Raw genomic sequence first — 18,958 nt, 5'->3', positions numbered from 1 at the left:
GGAGGGGCCTGCTGTTGGCTTGTTAGGGAAATTAAATGGAAGTAGTCTTGTCTTGTTCGGGCTTGAGAGACAAAGAAAGCAGAGCAAGCCTCTGACCTTGCTTCTGACCTGCCTGGACACTGCCTTGCCTACCTTCCTGTGGTGAGTGCAAGTTGCATGGTATCATAGATGAGAAGGGGGCAGATCCTGGAATTGTTGAGCCCCTGGAGGAGGTCTGGCCAACCATACCAGGGGCTTAATAACATTCCAAGATTTACAAGACAAAACAAATGGCACCGTAAAAAAAAAAAAAAAAAAGATTAAACCAGAGCTGCAATCTACTCTCAGACTGATGACAATATCAGTTTGTGGCCTGGGATTAAAAGCAGGAACCCCCAACCTACAATTCTGAAGTCTCACCCATGGAGCAGATGCACCACCCAGGACCTTTTCCCAATTGGGCCTCCAGACTGCTGTCACACAGGACTTCCCATCACTGTTTGAGTCTGGATATTAGTCAAAACCAAATTTGGTGATATATGGACTGTTACTTTTCTTTACTGTTCTATTTTTCTTTTTTTTAAATGATTGTTTATTGTAAGATAGGTAATTCTCTACTAGATATTGAAATTATTTATTTGTGTATAATGAGTCTTTCTTTTGTTAACAAATATTTTGAACCTAAGGCTATGGTTTTTCCAGTGGTCATGTATGGATGTGAGAGTTGGACTATGAGGAAAACTGAGTGCCGAAAAATTGATGCTTTTGAACTATGGTGTTGGAGAAGACTCTTGAGAGCCCCTTGGACTGCAAGGAGATCCAACCAGTCCATCCTAAAGCAGATCAGCCCTGGGTGTTCATTGGAAGGACTGATGCTGAAGCTGAAACTCCAATGCTTTGGCCACCTCATGTGAAGAGTTGACTCACTGGAAAAGACCCTGATGCTGGGAGGGATTGCGGGCAGGAGGAGAAGGGGACGACAGAGGATGAGATGGCTGGATGGCATCACCAACTTGATGGGCATGAGTTTGAGTAAACTCCGGGAGTTGGTGATGGACAGGGAGGCCTGGTGTGCTGCGATTCATGGGGTCGCAAAGAGTTGGACACGACTGAGCGACTGAGCTGAACTGAACTGAAGGTGAAATTTAAACTTTTGGCAAAACACGGCTGTGAGGAGACAGCCTGAGAGGATGGGGTTGCAGAGCTCTGCAGGTGAGAATGCTCGTGGAGGAAGCCTGGACGACCACAGAAATGAAGCGCCACTGGTGAGTAATGCACAAGGGGGAGGGGGTTGCCATTGTAAGCTCTCTCCTCATATACCAACCCCTGCCTCCAGAGCACTAGGAGGGCTCCTACCGGAGCTGGCTTGCACATCCCTGTCACTGCCTCCTCTGTTCCCCCTCCTCAAAATGTGTGACCAGCTCACCCCTATCGCCACCTGAAGGGTACCCATATTCCAATCCCTACCCCAGCACCCTCCTCCCTGGGCAGCGTGCAGAGAATACTGTACTTTGTGAGCCCACACAACAGGCAAGAAGGGACAAAACAGCACATTCACAGGTGAACAGCCCCAGAGAAAGAATACGCAGTAGCTGCTCTCCAGTGGAAATGCTCCAACCCTCACACCACAAATCAGAAACACAGCTAAGAAACAGATCTAGGGGCTTCTACCTCCACAAACAGAGAGCAGATCCTGTCTCTAACAGGACAGTGACAACCACAGAGCAAGGGGTGGCCTTGCTTGATACCCAGCGCAGGCTCTAGTCACAACATCAGTCAAACTCCTTTCAAGGGGAGTCCACAAGCTTCTGGACCAACTTCACCCAATGAGGGGAAGACGCCAGAAACAAGAGGAATTATGATCCTGCTATCTGCAGAAAAGAGACCACAAACACAGTAAGTCTGACAAAATAAAAAGACAAAGAAACATCTAGCAGACGGAAGAGCAAAATAAAAATCTAAAAGAACAACTAAACAGATAGGCAATCTACCTGAAAAAGAATCCAGAATAATCATAGTAAAGATGACCCAAGATCTCAGAAAAAGAATGGAGGCACAGATCAAGAAGATACAAGAAATGTTCAACAAAGAGCCAGGAGAACTAATGAACACACAAATACAGATGAATACAAGAACTGAGATGAAAAATACACTAGAAGGAATCAACAACAGAAAAACTGAGGCAGAAGAAGGGATAAGTGACCTGGAAGACAGGGTGGTGGAAATCTCTGTGGTGAAACAGAAAAAAGAAAAAAGAATGAAAAGAAATGAGGACAGGGACTTGCCTGGAAGCCCAGTGGTTAAGACTCCACACTTCCACTGCAAGGGGCAAAGATTCAATCCCTGCTTGGGAAACTAAGATCCTGCACGCTGCAGGGTGTGGACCAAAAAAATCTATATGAAATACATAAATAAGTAATTTTTTTTTTTAAAGAAATGAAGTCAGTCTCAGAGACCTCTGGGAAAACATTAAATGCACCAATATTTAAATTATAGGGGTCCAAAAAGAAGAAAAAGAGAAAGAACCTGAGAAAATATTTGAAGAGATTATAGTTGAAATCTTCCCTAAAATGAGAAGGAAAGTGGTCACCCAAGTCCAGGAAGTATAGACAGTTCCATAGAGGATAAACCCAAGGAGAAACATGTCAAGACACACATTAATCAAACTAACAAAAATTAAATACAAACAAAAAGTATTTAAAGCAACAAGGGAAAGACAACAAATAACATATAAGGGAATCCCCATCCCCATAAGCTGACTTTTTTAGCAAAAACTCTGCAGGCCAGAAGGGAGTGGCATGATATATTTAAAGTGATGAAAGGGAAAAACCTACAATCAAGAACATCCAGCAAGGTTCTCATTCCAATTTGACAGAGACTCAAAAGTTTTACAGACAAGCAAAAACTAAGAGAATTCAGCAACACCAAACCAGTTTTACAACAAATACTAAGGGAAATTAATTCTCTAGGCAGGAAACACAAGAGAAGAGAACAAAAGAGGAAAGAAAAAAAAAAAAAGGACCTAAAAAAACACCCCTCAAATTTAAAAAATGGCAATGGGAATATACATATCAAAACTTATGTAAATGGATTAAATGCTTCAGCCAAAAGCCACAGACTGGCTGAATGGCAGCAAAAACAAGACCCACATATATGCTGTCCACAAGAGACCCACTTCAGACCTAAGGACACACACAGAGTAAAAGTAATGGGATGAAGAAAGATATTACATGCAAATGTAAATCAAAAGAAAGCTAGGGCAGCAATCTTATATCAGACAAAACAGACTTTAAATAAAGACTGTTACAAAAGACAAGGAGGGACACTACATAATGATCAAGGGATCAATCCAAAATGATGTAACAATTGCAAATACATAGGCACCCAACATAGGAGCATCTCAGTATACAAAGCAAATGCTAACAGCCACAGAAGCAGAAATCGACAGTAACACAATAATGGTGGGGAACTTTAACATCCATTATGCCAATGGACAGATCATCCAGATAGAAAATTAATAAGTAAACATAAGCCTTAATTGGCACATTGGACCAGATAGACTTGATTGATATTTATAGGACATTCCATCCAAAAGCAGCAGAACACACTTTCTTCTCAAGTGCACAGGGAACATTCTCCAGGACAGATAGCAACTTAGGTCACAAATCAAACCTTAGTATATTTAAGAAAACAGAAATCATATCCAGCATCTTTTCCAAACACAATACAAAGCAACTAGAGAAAGAAGAACAGATAAAGTAAGTAGAAGGAAAGAAATCATAAAGATCAGACAAAAACCAAATGAAATAGAGACAAAGAAAAGAACAGCAAAGATCAACGAAACTAAAAGCTGGCTCTCTGAGAAGAGAAACAAAATTGATAAACCCTTAGAGTCATCAAGAAAAAAGAGGACTCAAATCAATAAAACAGAGATGAAAAAAGAGAAGTTATAACGAACACCATAGAAATGCAAAGGATCATAAAAGACTACTATAAGAAACTATACACCAATAAAATGAACAACCTAAAACAGAGGGATAAATTCAAAGGCACAAACTTCCAAGAATGAACCAAGGAGAAATAGAAAATATAAACAGACCAATCACAAGAACTGAAATTGAAACTGATTAAAAATCTTTCAACAAACAAAACTCCAGGACCAGATGGGATTTATCCCAGGAATGCAAGGATTTTTCAATATCTGCAAATCAATGTGATACTCCACATCAACAAACTGAAGAATAAAAGCCATAAGATTATCTCAATAGATGCAGAAAAAGCTTCTGACAAAATTCAACATTCCTTTATGACAAAAACTCTCCAGAAAGTGGGCATAACGGGAATCCACCTCAACACAATAAAAGCCATATACACCAAACCCATAGCAAGAATCATTCTCAATGGTGAAAAACTGAAAGCATCTCCTCTAAAATCAGGAATAAGACAAGGATGTCCTCTCACCACTTTTATTCAACATAGTTTTGGAAGTTCTAGCCACAGCAATCAGAGAAGAAAAAAAGGAACCAAAACTGAAAAAAGAGAAGTAAAACTGTCACTGTTTGCAGGTAACATGATATGATACATAAAGAAACCCTAAAGACACTATCAGAAAACTATTATAGCTCATCAATGAATCTGGTAAAGTTACAAGATCCAAAATTAATACACAGAAATATGTATTTCTAGACACTAACAAGAAAGCTCAGAAACATTATCAAGGAAACAATCCCATCTACCATTATATTAGAAAGAATAAAGTATCTAGGGATAAACCTACCTAAGGGGACAAAACACTTGTATGCAGAAAACTATAAATATTGATGAAAGAAATCAAAGATGACACAAACAGATGGAGAGATATACCATGTTCTTCAATTGGGAAATTAATATTTTACCCAAGGCAATCTACAAATTCAGTGCAATCCCTATCAAATTACCCATGGCATTTTTCACAGAACTAGAACAAAAAAATTTTACAATTTGCATGGAAACACAAAACACCACAAATAGCCAAAGCAATTGTTAGAATGAAAAATGGAGCTGGAGGAATCAGGTTCCCTGACTTCAGACTATACTACATAGCTACAGTTATCAAAACAGTATGGTACTGGCACAAAACCGGAAATATAGATCAATGGAACAGGATAGCAAGTCCAGAAATAAACCCACACACTACTGTCACCAAATCTATGACAAAGGAGGCAAGAATATACAATGGAGAAAAGACAGTCTCTTCAATACATGGTGCTGAGAAAACTGGACAGCTATATGTAAACAAATGAAATTAGAACACTCCTAGCATTATACATAAAAATAAACCCAACACGGATTAAAGACCTAAGTGTAAGGCCGGATACTATAAAACTCTCAGAGGAAAACATTGGAAGAACACCCTTTGACATAAATCACAGCAAGATTTTTTTGATCCACCTCCTAGAGTAAGGCTTCCCTGATAGCTCAGTTGGTAAAGAATCCACCTACAATGCAGGAGACCCTGTTTCAATTCCTGGGCCAGGAAGATCCGCTGGAGAAGGAATAGGCTACCCACTCCAGTATTCTTGGGTTTCCCTTGTGGCTCAGCTGGTAAAGAATCCACCTGCAATGTGGGAGACCTGGGTTCAATCCCTGGGTTGGGAAGATACCCTGAAGAAGGGAAAGGCTACCCACTCCAGTATTCTGGCCTGGAGAATTCCACAGACTGTATAGTCCATGGGGTCGCAAAAAGCCAGACACGACTGAGCAACTTTCACTTTTACTTTCCCAGAGTAATGAAACTGAAAGCAAAAACAAACAAATGGAACCTAATTAAACTTAAAAGCTTTTGCACAGCAAAGAAAACCAGTAAACAAAATGAAAAGACAACCCTCAGAATGGGAAAAAATATTTGCAAATGAAGCAACTGACAAGGGCAAATTTCCAAAATATACAGCTTATGCATCTCAATATTAAAAAAAAAAAAAAAAACCACTGCAATCAAAAAATGGGCAGAGGATCTGAACAGACATTTCTCTAAAGAAGATATATAGATGGCTAAAAAAGCACATGGAAAGATGCTCAACATCACTAATTATTAGAGAAATACAAATCAAAATTATAATGAGGCATCACCTCACACCTGTCAGAAAGGCTATCATCAAAAAATCTACAAACAATAAATGCTGGAGAGGGTATAGAGAAATGGAACGCTCCAACGCTGCTGGTGAGAGTGAGCTGGTACAGCCACTATCAAGAACAACATGGAGGTTCCTTAAAAAGTAAAAACAGAGCTACCATATGATCCAGCAACCTCACTCGTGGGCATATAACCATGGAAAACCATAACTCTAAAAGATACATGTACCCCAGTGTTTACTGCATCAGTATTTGTAATAGCCAAGACGCTGAAGCAATTTAAATGCCCATCAACAGAGGAATGGATAAAAAAGACGTGGTATATATATGCAGTGGAATATTATTCAGCCTTAAAGATGAACAAAATAATGCCATTTGCAGCAACATAGATGGACCTAGAGACTGTCATACAGAGTGAAAGACAAATACCACATGAAATCACTTATAGCTAGCATCTAAAAAAAGCATACAAGTGAACTTAGTTACAAAACAGAAACAGAGTTACAGATGTGGAAATCAACCCTATGGTTACCAAGGGGAGGGGAGGGATGAATTAGAGACTGGGATTGATATATACACACTACTGTATATAAAATAGATAACCAGTAAGGACCTAGCACAGGGAATTCTATTCAATAATCTGTAATGGTCTATATGGAAAAAGAATCTAAAAAAGAGTTCACTTTGCTGTACACCTCCAACTAACACATTGTAAATCAACTATATTCCAATAAAAACTTTTTTTAAAAGGGAGATTAAGTTGTTTTGGAAGTCAAATTACAACTCACGCCTGTCAGAATGGCTACCATCAAAAAGTATACAAATAAAATATACTGGTAAAGATGTGAAGAAAAGGAAAACCTTGATGCTATTGGTTGGAATGTAAGCTAGTGCAGCCACCATAGAGAACGGTATGGATGTTACTTAAGCTAAAAACAGAACTACAATATGATCCAACAATTGCACTCCTTGGTATACATCTGAAGAAAATGAAAACAGTAATTCAAAAAGATACATGCACCTCAATGTTCAAATCAGCATTAGGTTATTTATAATAGCCAAGCTATGGAAGCAACCTAAGTATCCATCAACAAAGGAATGGATAAAGAAGATGTGATTTGTGACTCTTTCTCTCTCTCTGTCTCTCTCTCTCACACACACATACACATACACAGAAGAATATTAATCAGCAATAAAAAAGAATGAAATTCTGCCATCTGCATCACGGATGGACTTAGAGGGTATTATGATTAGTGAAACATATCAGACAGAAAAGACAAATACTATATGTTATTACTTATCTGTGGAGTCTAAAAAACAAAACAAATGAATATAATAAAATAGAAACAGCCTCACAGGTATAGAGAACAAACCGTGGTTACTAGCAGGAGCGGGAAGGGGGAGGGCCAAGGTAGAGGTGGGGGATTCAGAGACAGAAAGTACCAGGCATAAAATAAATACTCTACATGGATACAGAACAGGGAATACAGCTATTATTTCATAGTAACTTTACATGGAGTATAATAACTTGAATCACTATAGTGTACACCTGAAACTAATACAACGTTGCAACAAAATAAATAAGGTCAAGTAACAACTAACTCAATTTAAAATTTTATCCTAAAACTTTGCATTCAAAAAGAAAAAAATATTACCACAAATTTTCATCAATGTCCCTAACCATTTTTCCTTTTCTTAAAAGGTTCTTTTTGATGTGGACAATTTTTTGTGCTGCTGCTAAGTCACTTCAGTTGTGTCCAACTCTTTGCAACTCCATGGACTGTAGCCCACCAGGCTCCTCTGTTCATGGGATTCTCCAGCAAAGAATACTGGAGTGGGTTGCCTTTCTTCTTCTTTAGGGGATCTTCTCCATGCAGGGATCAAACCCATGTCTCTTATGTCTCCTTTACTGGCAGGCGGGTTCTTTACCACTGGCACCACCTGGGAGGTCCCAGGACCGTTTTTAGAATTAATTAATTTATTTTTGGGTGCTGCATACGGGCCTTGTGGCAAGTAGGGGCTACTCTCTAGTCGCAATGGGTAGTAGGCTTTTCATTGCAGGGCTTCTCCTGTTGGGGAGCATGGGCTCTAGGCGTATGGGCTTTAGAAGTTGTGGCATACGGGCTTAGCTGCCTCGAGGCATGTGAGATCTTCCCGGACCAAGGATCAAACTCATGTCCCCTGCATTGGCAAATGGATTCTTAACTGCTGGACCACCAGGGAAGTCCAATGTGGACCATTTTTAAAGGCTTTATTGAATTTGTTACAAAACTGCTTTTGTTTTTTGTTTTGGCTTTTTGGCCATGAGGCATGTTGGATCTTAGCTCCCAACCAGGGATCAAGACTGTTACCTCTGCACTGGAATATGAAGTTTTAACCACTGGATCACCAGGGAAGTTCCCCTAACAAGTTCTTAATGTGTCTGGTCAGAACAGTGGCTCATAAGGAAAGGCAACATTGCTTAGCTCCCTTCATGCTGGCCAAATTTAATGACACTCAGAACCCTTAGCAACACTCAGCACTGAAATTTTAAACTGTAATATCTAATATAATTTCCCAGAGGTCACACATAGTAAATTCTTTTAATAAGATCCTAATATGTAGAAAAACCAACAGCCAGCACATAGTCATATATTCTTACTGTGTTGAATAGCAAGAAAGCAAATATTTTCCCAATGAGCTATGTACCTTAGTCACATTCAGATAAGCCTATAATGTGTCAAAGCATAATGACACCTGCTTATATCTCCCTACTACCATCAGTTCTCAGTCTTTATGGTTGTAAATGATATGATCTGCTCAGTTCCAACAAGTGTGATTGCTATTGCTATGGAACGACATTATTTAGACTGTCTGGGGACAGCTATGGATCTCCAATAATTTTGATTTCTTCAATCAGGATGGCTAAATGCAGTTTCTCTGCATGAATGTTTCTTGTAAAGAGGTGACAAAGACAGCAATGTAGTACCAAGTCTTTCAGGTAAAAAAGTCATGCATCTGGCCACTCTAAACAGCCTAGAGTCACTAGCAATAGCTATTATCAACAGGCCAAGACTCCAGGGGAGTAAGAACTCAGCCATGCTCCTGCCTGCATGCAAGGCACTGGAGAAACATGCAAAGCCATTAAAGGGATGACATGAGGCAAGCGAGCCACACAAATACAACCAGTCACAAGACGGCAGTAATGAGGCAGGAGAATACAAAGAAATGTCCAAGCACACTCCTGTAACACCACCTGAAACAAAGTCACCTGATACGAAATGAAGTCACATCCATGTCTTCTGTGTGTGATCGCCATCCAAGGGGTAGTGCCTCTCTGCAGAGGACGCAGTGGCAATCAAAGTGAGGAGAGGAAGGACAGTTAAGAGGACAAGCTTCGGATTCAAAGACTTAGGGACAAATCCTAGATTTACTACTTACCTATGTGACCTTCAGCAAGTAACTTCTCTTTGCCTCAGCTTGCTCATGTATAAAACAGTGACAGGAATACGAACCTCTACTCTATAGAATTATCGTGAGCACTAGAGCAAATACTCCAAAATATATAAAGTGTCTGGCACATAGTAAATGACCAAAAAGTGGTAGCTGTTGAGTTGGCAAAACTAAGACCAAGAGCAGAGGCCATATAGTCCCTTCAGATAATGACTAAACCATTAGCTATGTGTCAATTCAAGACATGTATAATTAAAAAAAAATTTTCAAACCCTAAAAAATAAAGGCAAACAAGTATCCCCACCACTTGCATCTAGAGAGGCCACAGTGTTGTCTCTGAGCAGACGACCTAGACAGTGAGAGCAGGAAAGGTGGTCAGGCCGTGATTCCTCAGGGCAGCATCACTGCCCCCACAGACCCCATCTCTGAGACTCCGAGGTTTGGAATGACAAAGCAAGACTGAGCATCCCTTCTGGCCCCTGGACCCCGAGACTCACCTGTGTATGGCAGTACACAGTGGCAAGTATAACCGCTTACATCATCAAAGCAGGTTCCTTGGTTCAGACATGGATTCGAAGCACATTCATCAATATTCACCTGGCAGTTATAGCCTGCAGACAAAAAGGGGGAAAAATCAAAGACAGTGAAACTTTCTGTGAGCCTCCTCAAAATCTCAATTACTAAGCACTGCTCTCAGGGATAAACATTAAACACCTCAGAAACTGCATTAATTTCTTCAGGCCACTGAAACACCTGTTCATTCATTTCAGTGTAAAGTCCCTGACATACAGTCAGTCAGTAAAACTGCTTAATCAAAAAATGAATGGAAGAACAATATATTCTAATAGCTTTAAAGTTTAATGAATGTCCAAATACAAGTAATTTCTCTATAGTGGACCAAGAAGTTCACTAGGGTAAAAAGCTACTGCTATATCTAAATAGAGGCTTCTATACAAAGTATCTGGTCAGGGCTTAAAAACAGGCTAGAAGTTATCAAGGGATAAAATATTTGAACAGTTACTCAAAGCTGCTTGATTTATGCCCACTTTTTCAAATGCACAGTATCTACCATCAATGTGGTGGTGCTCTCTGAAGTCACAAAGCTCCTCCCCCTGATCCAAGACACAAAATCTACTCCCACTAAGAAAAAAGAGAAAAGTAAGGAAGCATTCATGGGGGGACAGGACATTACCAAATGTCACCACCTTTATACCTGCAATAGAGCCTGACACAGAGTCTTAAAACTGAGGAAGTACAGCCGTGTATAAAAAGAAAATAATGGCCTAAAAGTATAGAGGTCTGAGTTCAAACTGTACTCTGTTAATCACTAGACATGTGATTATGAACTATCTTGATATTTATTTTGTTGATCAGCAAGTCTCAAAGAGACAAAGGAATAAAAGTGCTTTTAAATCTGTAAGTTTCTTTACAGATGTTATATATCTGAATGTCAAAAAGTTAATGACTTAAAACATGATCTTAGAAAAATGTCAAGTTATCAAATAAAGTGACACTGAAACATACTGACCTATCACAGTAGCCTGGCACATCTTTGAGTTGTGAAATAAATGACTATATGGATCAAGGAGTACAAATATGTATGATTTACCCACAGCTTTCTCTCTCAAGGGTTAAAGAAAAAAGTGACAGGAGAAATATAACAGAGACAACTCAAAAAGTGATTTTACACAGTACTCACTACTATGCATTTTTCCAGAAGCCCATAGGTGACTACATATCATCTAAGAATATCTCAATGTTTAAGAGAATTTGTTAGAAAGGTTTTAAATACATGGATTCTCCCATGATATTATTGCTACAATTACAGTAAAACAAGATTTTCATTCTCCTACCAATATCTCTTTTGAATTATCATAGAATCAAGCCTACACTGGAGCTTACAATTAGAATACCCAGTTAGAACATCCAAAGTTGTATGAGTGGAGCTCTAGTTGCGCACCTTAAATGGTACTGTTTCAATAGCTCACCTCTCTGCTAGTCTGAAAATAGAATCCATGTTTAAATTTATTTGTTTTTATTCTCCAACTGCCCTATAAATAATAAGTGCTCAAATTAAGTTTCCTATATGAATGAGTAGGAAAAAGGGGAAAGAAAGAAGTGAGTCAGGCTGTATGCACCAACAAAAAGGCAGAAAAAGGCCATAAAAATATGCACTTCTGCATCACCTTTAAAGCCTTTCTTGCAAGTGCACCTGTATCCATTCACCAGATTGTCACAAGTTCCCCCGTTCTGGCATGGATTAGAAAGACATTCATTTTTGTCCACTTCACAGTTGATGCCAACCCAGCCTGCATCACAGAGGCACTTGTATCTGAAAGAAGACAGAAATAAGTTACTGTTGTGGTATGAATGAACAATTAAGTCACAGTTGAAATACAAAATTCTGATGAAATGAAGGATCAAGGAGCTCCTGGGTAGGCTCATTTCTGTTCCTCTTCAAACCTACACTTGGATTACCTTGTGAATCATGTGGGCCCATCTGAAGTATTTAGTAAACACAGCCTCCTGGCCCACCAAAAATGCTGGGAAAATAAGTAAGTATAGTGGGCTTTCACACGTAAAGAGTGGTTGGTACAACAAATTGGGACAAACTGAAAGACTCATTGCCATTGGTAAATCTGCAGTTTCTTTTCTGCTAAATAAATGTAAAGAAACCTTAGATCACTTGTTTCCGGTGTAAAACAGATACTCAGAAAGTCGGGTAGTATCAGAGACTCTAAGTGACCCCAAAGGGCTCCTGGGATATCTGACTTCTGAGACATGCTTTGTTCTGACCTGAAACCCTGCCCCCAGAAAGCACCAAGGGTGCGGAGTGGGAAATGGAACAGAAATGAAGGCATCTGAAGTGCATGCATATTGTTCACAATCTGAGCACCATCAGCACTTAGAATGTGATGTCGGGAGATGACAGCCTCCTTGTCTGGTGATTCTTTTTTTAAAAAAGTAAATGGGTTGGGATGCTTTGAAGGCTGCTATACTCTGAAACAGGAATACTGAGTTAATTCATCTTGGAAATCACTTGATTGCCCATTTACCTCCAAATGTACTTTTCATTCTCTCACCTGCTGTGAGCATGGCAAATGCTAAGTCCTGGCCAGAGTCCCGTCCTCTGGCAAGCAAGGCAGGAGCACGGGGCTATCTCATGGAACCAAACGTCACACTCTGTGATTCTAGAAAACTACTTGCCAACACATTGCACAGCTCTCAGGGGCTTGCCAACTGTGAACACTTCATCAGGGCCAAGACTCTAGCTAGCTGAAACCAGCTCTACCTCAGAGGTACCCACTGGTATCATTATGAAACAGAGTTGGGTTTTCTTTAAGCAGGAGGTTAAGTCAAACAGAATATCCCTCAGAACTCAATCTTGCAGTTAGTACTAAAAGCACAACAGCTAAAGACTCAGAAAATAACCCTGGACTCCTCCCATGTGCTGACTACCCACAAGAGGAATGAAACATTCCTCCTTACTTTCCATCTACTCAGACATGGAAGGCAGGGAAGAAGTGGTGACTTGGAAGACTATGATGTGGATTACTGACCTCTTCAGCCTAGTCTCAGCTCAAGTCCTGACTGACTGCTACAGGGTATGGTCAGTACTAAAACTCAACTGGCTCAACACAGGTCAATAAGAAATGATGAATACATGACAGCTACTCACCCAGTGAGGCCCCCAGTGCAGTTTCCATGGACACAGGGATTGCTTAGGCACTCGTTCACCTGTGAGTAGCAGCTGGGATGGTGGGGCCCCTCAGGGCAGATACAGCGGAAGCCGTTCACATCATTGATGCACGTTGCACCCTTGCGACAGGGATTGGAGGCACACTCATCAATGTCAATGTTACATCTCTGCCCTGCAGAGAAGGGGGACAGTTTCTGTCAAATCCAAAATGCTTAGGGAACAGACCCAGGACCATGAGATCTATTGTGCAGGCACCTTTATCTGCCTAGGCTATAAAATGCCGTGGGCACCAAATGTCAAGATTGAGGAATAAGACATCCAGTAGCACTCACAGCCCTGCAAGGAAGGAGCAGAGAGCCTTGTGCTTCGGTAACTTAACAAAGTTAACAAAATACTGGAACGGTGTTGTAGTGTTTCGACATGTGTTTCTTCACTCCAGTTTAGAAATGGGGAAACTGTACATCAAACATTCAAAAAGAGAACATCACATGCTATCAAAGTTGCCTGCTCCTCTTGCTGCTGTTCGGAGAACTCTCAAGCTTCCCTTATCACTGCTGCCAGCTGGTTTACTGCATTCATTCTTGTAAGAGTTAGTCAATCTTTTACATTTCTATATATGGTAAATCTCAATTAACAGGAAAGTTCAGTGAGTGGGCTATTAATGATTAAGTTGCTTAAAAAGAAAAGCCATTTGTTTTCACTTTCAGAATTGTATTAATCTATTTTCTGCCTCAGGAAGAAGAGAAACCTAAATATAATTTTATTGTTCTCTGATCATTGAGAAAACCATTCAGGGTCTCTCAATATAGACCAGTGGTTCTCAAATTTTAATGTGCAAGGATTGCTAAAAGTACTTGTTTTAAAAGAAGATCCTTACAGCTCCAAAGTAACATTTTAAATAATGTAGGTTTTTCAGATACTACATTTTGAGAAATTCTGATGTAGACAATTTTTATTTCATCAAGTTATAATATAAATGTTCAGAATATATAAAATTGAAATGAATATGTTCTTCCTCTAAAACACACCCAAGATTGCACTTTGAAAAGATGTCTGCTATAAAGTGGAATAAATGCCAGTTACATATGAGTTTTGCTTTGTTAAGTTTTGAATAAATGAGATTTAACTATATATTCCAAAATGATATAAAATTTTAAAATAACCCATAATTCTATAAATGACTGGTGACAAGCAACTGCTATGAAGGAATTATAAATTTCAAAGAATACAATTTTCTGATTCATATAAAACTAGGCATTTTTATTTAAGAAAGAGTAACCCTGCAATTAGAACAGGAAATTCCAAATGAAATAGATACACACCCTTTTAAAGTATGGGTATTAACATTTTTTCACTCTCTATTACTCTCTAAACCATTATTGGTGGTTGGTGTGGTAAAAAACCCACAATTTGATAGTAGTTGCTATTTTCCTTTTAAGTATTTTATTAATAACCAATTCTACAATACTACTTTCTTAGCTTCAACTTCTGATTTTTTTTTAGATGTTTGCCACTGGCAGAAAGATAAGAGCCACAACTCTTTTAACTACAGCACTATCCTCTGTCTGAAATCCAGTGGAGAATGAGAAGAAAAAGCTTTTTCAATTCTGTCTTTTCTTGGGAAAAATCTTCTCAGAAGTCACACTTCTCACATTTTCTTTATTTGCTTTTAAAGCTCTCAGCAGAATCAATTTTCAAGTCATCTGTAGCTGAGAGGGTTAAGTGCCTCTTTGTGTGGTCTACCTGGTGAACTGACAGCTGCTTTGCTAGCAAATTCTCATCCTTTAAGCAGTATCGGAAATCCCAGCATTTCATGAATTTCCAGCACAAGGCTATGCACCTTGTTGGGCTCAGTAACTACTGAATGAGAAATCAGCCAGTGTTTATCATCTTGTAGGTAGGTGCCTAACAAATCAGTATTTAATGAATGAAAGCATGGTATAGTCCAGACTCAAGAGTCTAGTGTTGGATGTCAGAGGTTCCATATGTGAGTGCTGGTCATTCATTCAGCAATATTTTCTAAGTGCTCCCTGAGTGCTATACAGTTTTAGAAAATGTTGGCTAAAAAGACAATTAGGGAGTTGCCTGCCTTCTGGGAACTCACAGTCCTAACAGTGAGACTCACTAGCTAAGACCACGGACATACCAAGCTCTTTCAGTTGCCTTATTTGTTAAATGAGGATAAGAAAAGTCCCTATCTACATTTTTTGTTAATTTTTAAATTAAGACATGATTGACATATAACATTGTGTAAGTTTAAGGTATATGAGGTGTTGGTTTGATATATTTTATATACTGTGATATGATTACCTCCACAGAGTTAGTTAACACTTCTATCATGTCACATACCATCATTTCTTTTTGTGGTAAAAACAATTGAGATCTACTCTCTTAGCAATGTGAAAGTTTATAATGCTATAGTATTGCTGACTATGCTATGCATTCAATCAGAACTTATTTATCTACTAGTTGCAAATTTGTACCCTTAAACAATATCTCTCCAATCCCCTACTCTTCTAGCCTAGACCCTGATAGACACCATTCTACTCCCTGCTTTCATGAGTTTGGCTTTTTCAATATTCTACATTAAGTGATACCATACAGTATTTGTCTTTCACTGTCTAATTTATCTCACTTAATGTCCTCAAGTTCCATTCATGTTGTCACAAATGTCAGGATTTCCCTCTCTCTCATGGCTGAATAATATTCCATTGTATACGTACAACGTATCTCCTTTACTCATTCATCCATTGATGGACACTTTGGTTGTTTTGATATCTTGACTATTGTGAATAATGCCGCTATGAACATGGGTGTGTGCAAATACCTCTTTGAAATATTGATTTCAATTCCTTTAGATACACAAGTGTAGAATTCCTGGACCTTATGGTAGTTCAATTTTTAATTTTTTGACAACTGCCATATTGTTTTCCCATAATAACTGTAACATTTTACATTCACATCAACAGTGCCTGAGAGTTCCCCTTTTCCCACACCCTCACCAACACTTGTTATCTCTTATCTTTTTGATAACAACCAATCTTTCAGGTGTGACATGATATTTCACTATGGTTTTGATTTTCATTTTCCCAATGATTAGTGATGCTGAGCATCTTTTCCTGTACCTGTTGGCCATCTGTATGTCTTCTTTGGAAGAAGAACGTCCTTTGTCCATTTTCCCCCTGATTCTAAACATTTGTTTTCCTTCATCGCTTATACTTTTTTGAATGTCTATACCTTGCTTTAAACTACTTCCCTTGTCTTCCGTCATTTTCTGATGTATGCAGTCTGTGTTCCTGATCATACTTTAAATCCCTTTAAAGGCATGAACTCATTGTCTACCATTTTTCCCATAACCCAGTGCTCCTCTGTGCTTAGCAGTGTGCCTTCACCAACGGCTGGAGAACCAAAAACAACTGCATGTTCAGCATTTACAAAGTTATAATTTATAAATATTTATTCACTTTACTCCTGATTAGAAAATCCTATAAGAGACTGAAAGAAAGATGAGATTGTAAACCTCGAATCTATTTTTTTTTTCATTGAATTTGGCGATTTTATACAGCTGCATAATGACACTGTGATGAGGATTAGCTATATTGGTAGCTACTCATCATCATTAGCATTTCAAATGCCATTTGAAAGTCACTAGGGTTTGGCAGATTGTAAAGCTTTTAAAACTTTACCTGTTTCAGTTGATACTGGATTTCAAAATACAAATAATGATTTACAGCCTAAAAATATAATCAGAATGTGGTTAAATCAGGTAGCTCTTGAGAATTAGAGTGAACATTATTAGTATCTTATGTCTGGAAATTATTGGGAATTTTCCAGTAATATTTTCTTAAATTGGGTTTCCCTACTCCTGACTAATGTGTTTTCATTTTTGAAGTGTTAGTCGCTCAGTCGTGTCCGACTCTTTGCGACCCCATGGGCTGTAGCCTGCCAGGCTCCTCTGTCCATGGAATTCTCCAGGCAAGAAGACTGGAGTGGGTTTTATAATTGACATATAACATTATATTAGTTTCAGGTGTAAAACAATGATGTAATATTTGTGTATGTTGAAAAATGATCACTACAATAAGTCTAGTTAACATCTGTCACTATATATAGTTACTGAATTTTTTTCTTATTATTTGTTCAATTTTTAATTGAATTATTTGCTTCTTTACTATTGAGTTGTATGAGTCTTTATATATTTTGGATATTAACTTTTTGGTAAACACATAGTTTGCATATATTTTTATCCGTCTCTGTAGGTTAGCTTTTCAACATATTGTTTTTTTGTCCCTCAGAAATTCATTTTAGTTTTTGTTACTTGTGCTTTTGGTTTCATTTACAACCTATCTACTTTTATGGACCATTCTAAGAAGTCAGCAAAATAATGGACATGAATGTGAAACTAAAAAGGTAGTTTATACAAGTGAAAAGTAGTCTACTGAAGTACCACATGATTTCTTACTTTTCCTATTCAATCAGTAAGTATAAAGTGGTCTGCGGAGAACAGAGAGTTTTGTCTGAAAAAAAATTCCCTTAAATCTGTTCAAGCTGTTATTAAAATTGCAATAAACAGTATTAAAATAAAGGCAAGACTAAAACACCTTATATTTATGGGTCATGAGTATATAACACAGTTGCCTCTGATATTTTCAGCAACTGACTTGAAAAAACAAATAGAAAAAACAGATGTAGAAAACAGTTCCAAGAACAGGGTACCACCCTGTAACCAAAACATTCCATTCCTTGGTTATGCAGTTTCATGCTACACCTTAAGTTTATTTTAGAATATTTTTAGCTTATGTCCTCCCTCCATGACCTTCCTGATTTGCTAAATGTTAAAAAGAGAGAGCATATGATTCACTGACATTTCCAAAAAATTTAAGTTGAGTCTATGCATTGGAGAAGGAAATGGCAACCCACTCCAGTGTTCTTGCCTGGAGAATCCCAGGGACAGGGGAGCCTGGTGGGCTGCCGTCTATGGGGTCAGACACGACTGAAGCAACTTAGCCGCAGCAGCAAGGCTTATATATCTAAAAAGAAACCACAGCAGGCACCCACTTACGCTGTCCAGTCAAGTGGCAGAGAGTATGAACTCTATAATAGAACCTCCCGGGGTGGAGTGCTGGCCCTAGTGCACTGGTACTGTTACTTAAGCTCTCTGAATTCAGGGTTTCTCATCAATACTGTAGAAATAATAATAGTAGTGACAATTAAATGAGACTAGGCACTTGCCTACCTCAAAACAAGGCCTTAAGAAATGGTAGCTATTCTCTTCTTATTACCCATGTAAAAGAAGTATATATGCCATTCCGTCTGAAAGGAATTCAGTCGGCTGTGAATGTTGGAGTAACATATTTCAGGATACAGAAGTACATCTGGCTCCACACCAGCAGTGCTGGGTACTAGATATAAGGGCTCTCATCATCCTGGTCTTCTGAGTGATATTCTACTGAAAAGAGATCACAGTGACCACACAGGCCACAAACGTTCCTCTCTTGTGTCCACAATCACACCAAGCAGTGCAAAGGACTGTGAAATACAGAGAGAGGTAAGTTCCCAGCAAGAAAGAGGCATCTTTTGGCTTTCTGACATTGTAGTTTAAAAAGTTCTGTGGGAAGTTTCTCACATTGGTTGCAAATGACCACATGGTATTTATGAAATGGTAACATCATTATGTAAGTGCCTTACTGTGTGTGGCATTGTCTAGAAAGAATGGGATTGGCACATCACACACCC

General features: G+C 38.8%; 1 protein-coding gene across 2 annotated transcripts in view; it reads right to left on the bottom strand.

Moving 5' to 3' along the window:
- Positions 1-18,958, bottom strand: part of NOTCH2 (notch receptor 2) — a 170,476-nt gene that overhangs the window by 30,363 nt on the left and 121,155 nt on the right. For both annotated transcript variants that reach the window (XM_043459398.1, XM_043459404.1), the window contains exons 13-15: positions 13,202-13,394; positions 11,709-11,854; positions 10,020-10,133 (exon numbers count right to left, since the gene is read on the bottom strand). In XM_043459398.1, coding sequence (XP_043315333.1) covers positions 10,020-10,133; positions 11,709-11,854; positions 13,202-13,394 — 453 coding nt within the window. The remainder of the gene's footprint in view (positions 1-10,019; positions 10,134-11,708; positions 11,855-13,201; positions 13,395-18,958) is intronic.

This window comes from Cervus canadensis, chromosome 2 (assembly GCF_019320065.1).
Source record: "Cervus canadensis isolate Bull #8, Minnesota chromosome 2, ASM1932006v1, whole genome shotgun sequence".
In the NCBI taxonomy this organism is placed as follows: Eukaryota; Metazoa; Chordata; class Mammalia; order Artiodactyla; family Cervidae; genus Cervus; species Cervus canadensis.
This window is presented reverse-complemented; position numbering and strand designations above follow the sequence as displayed.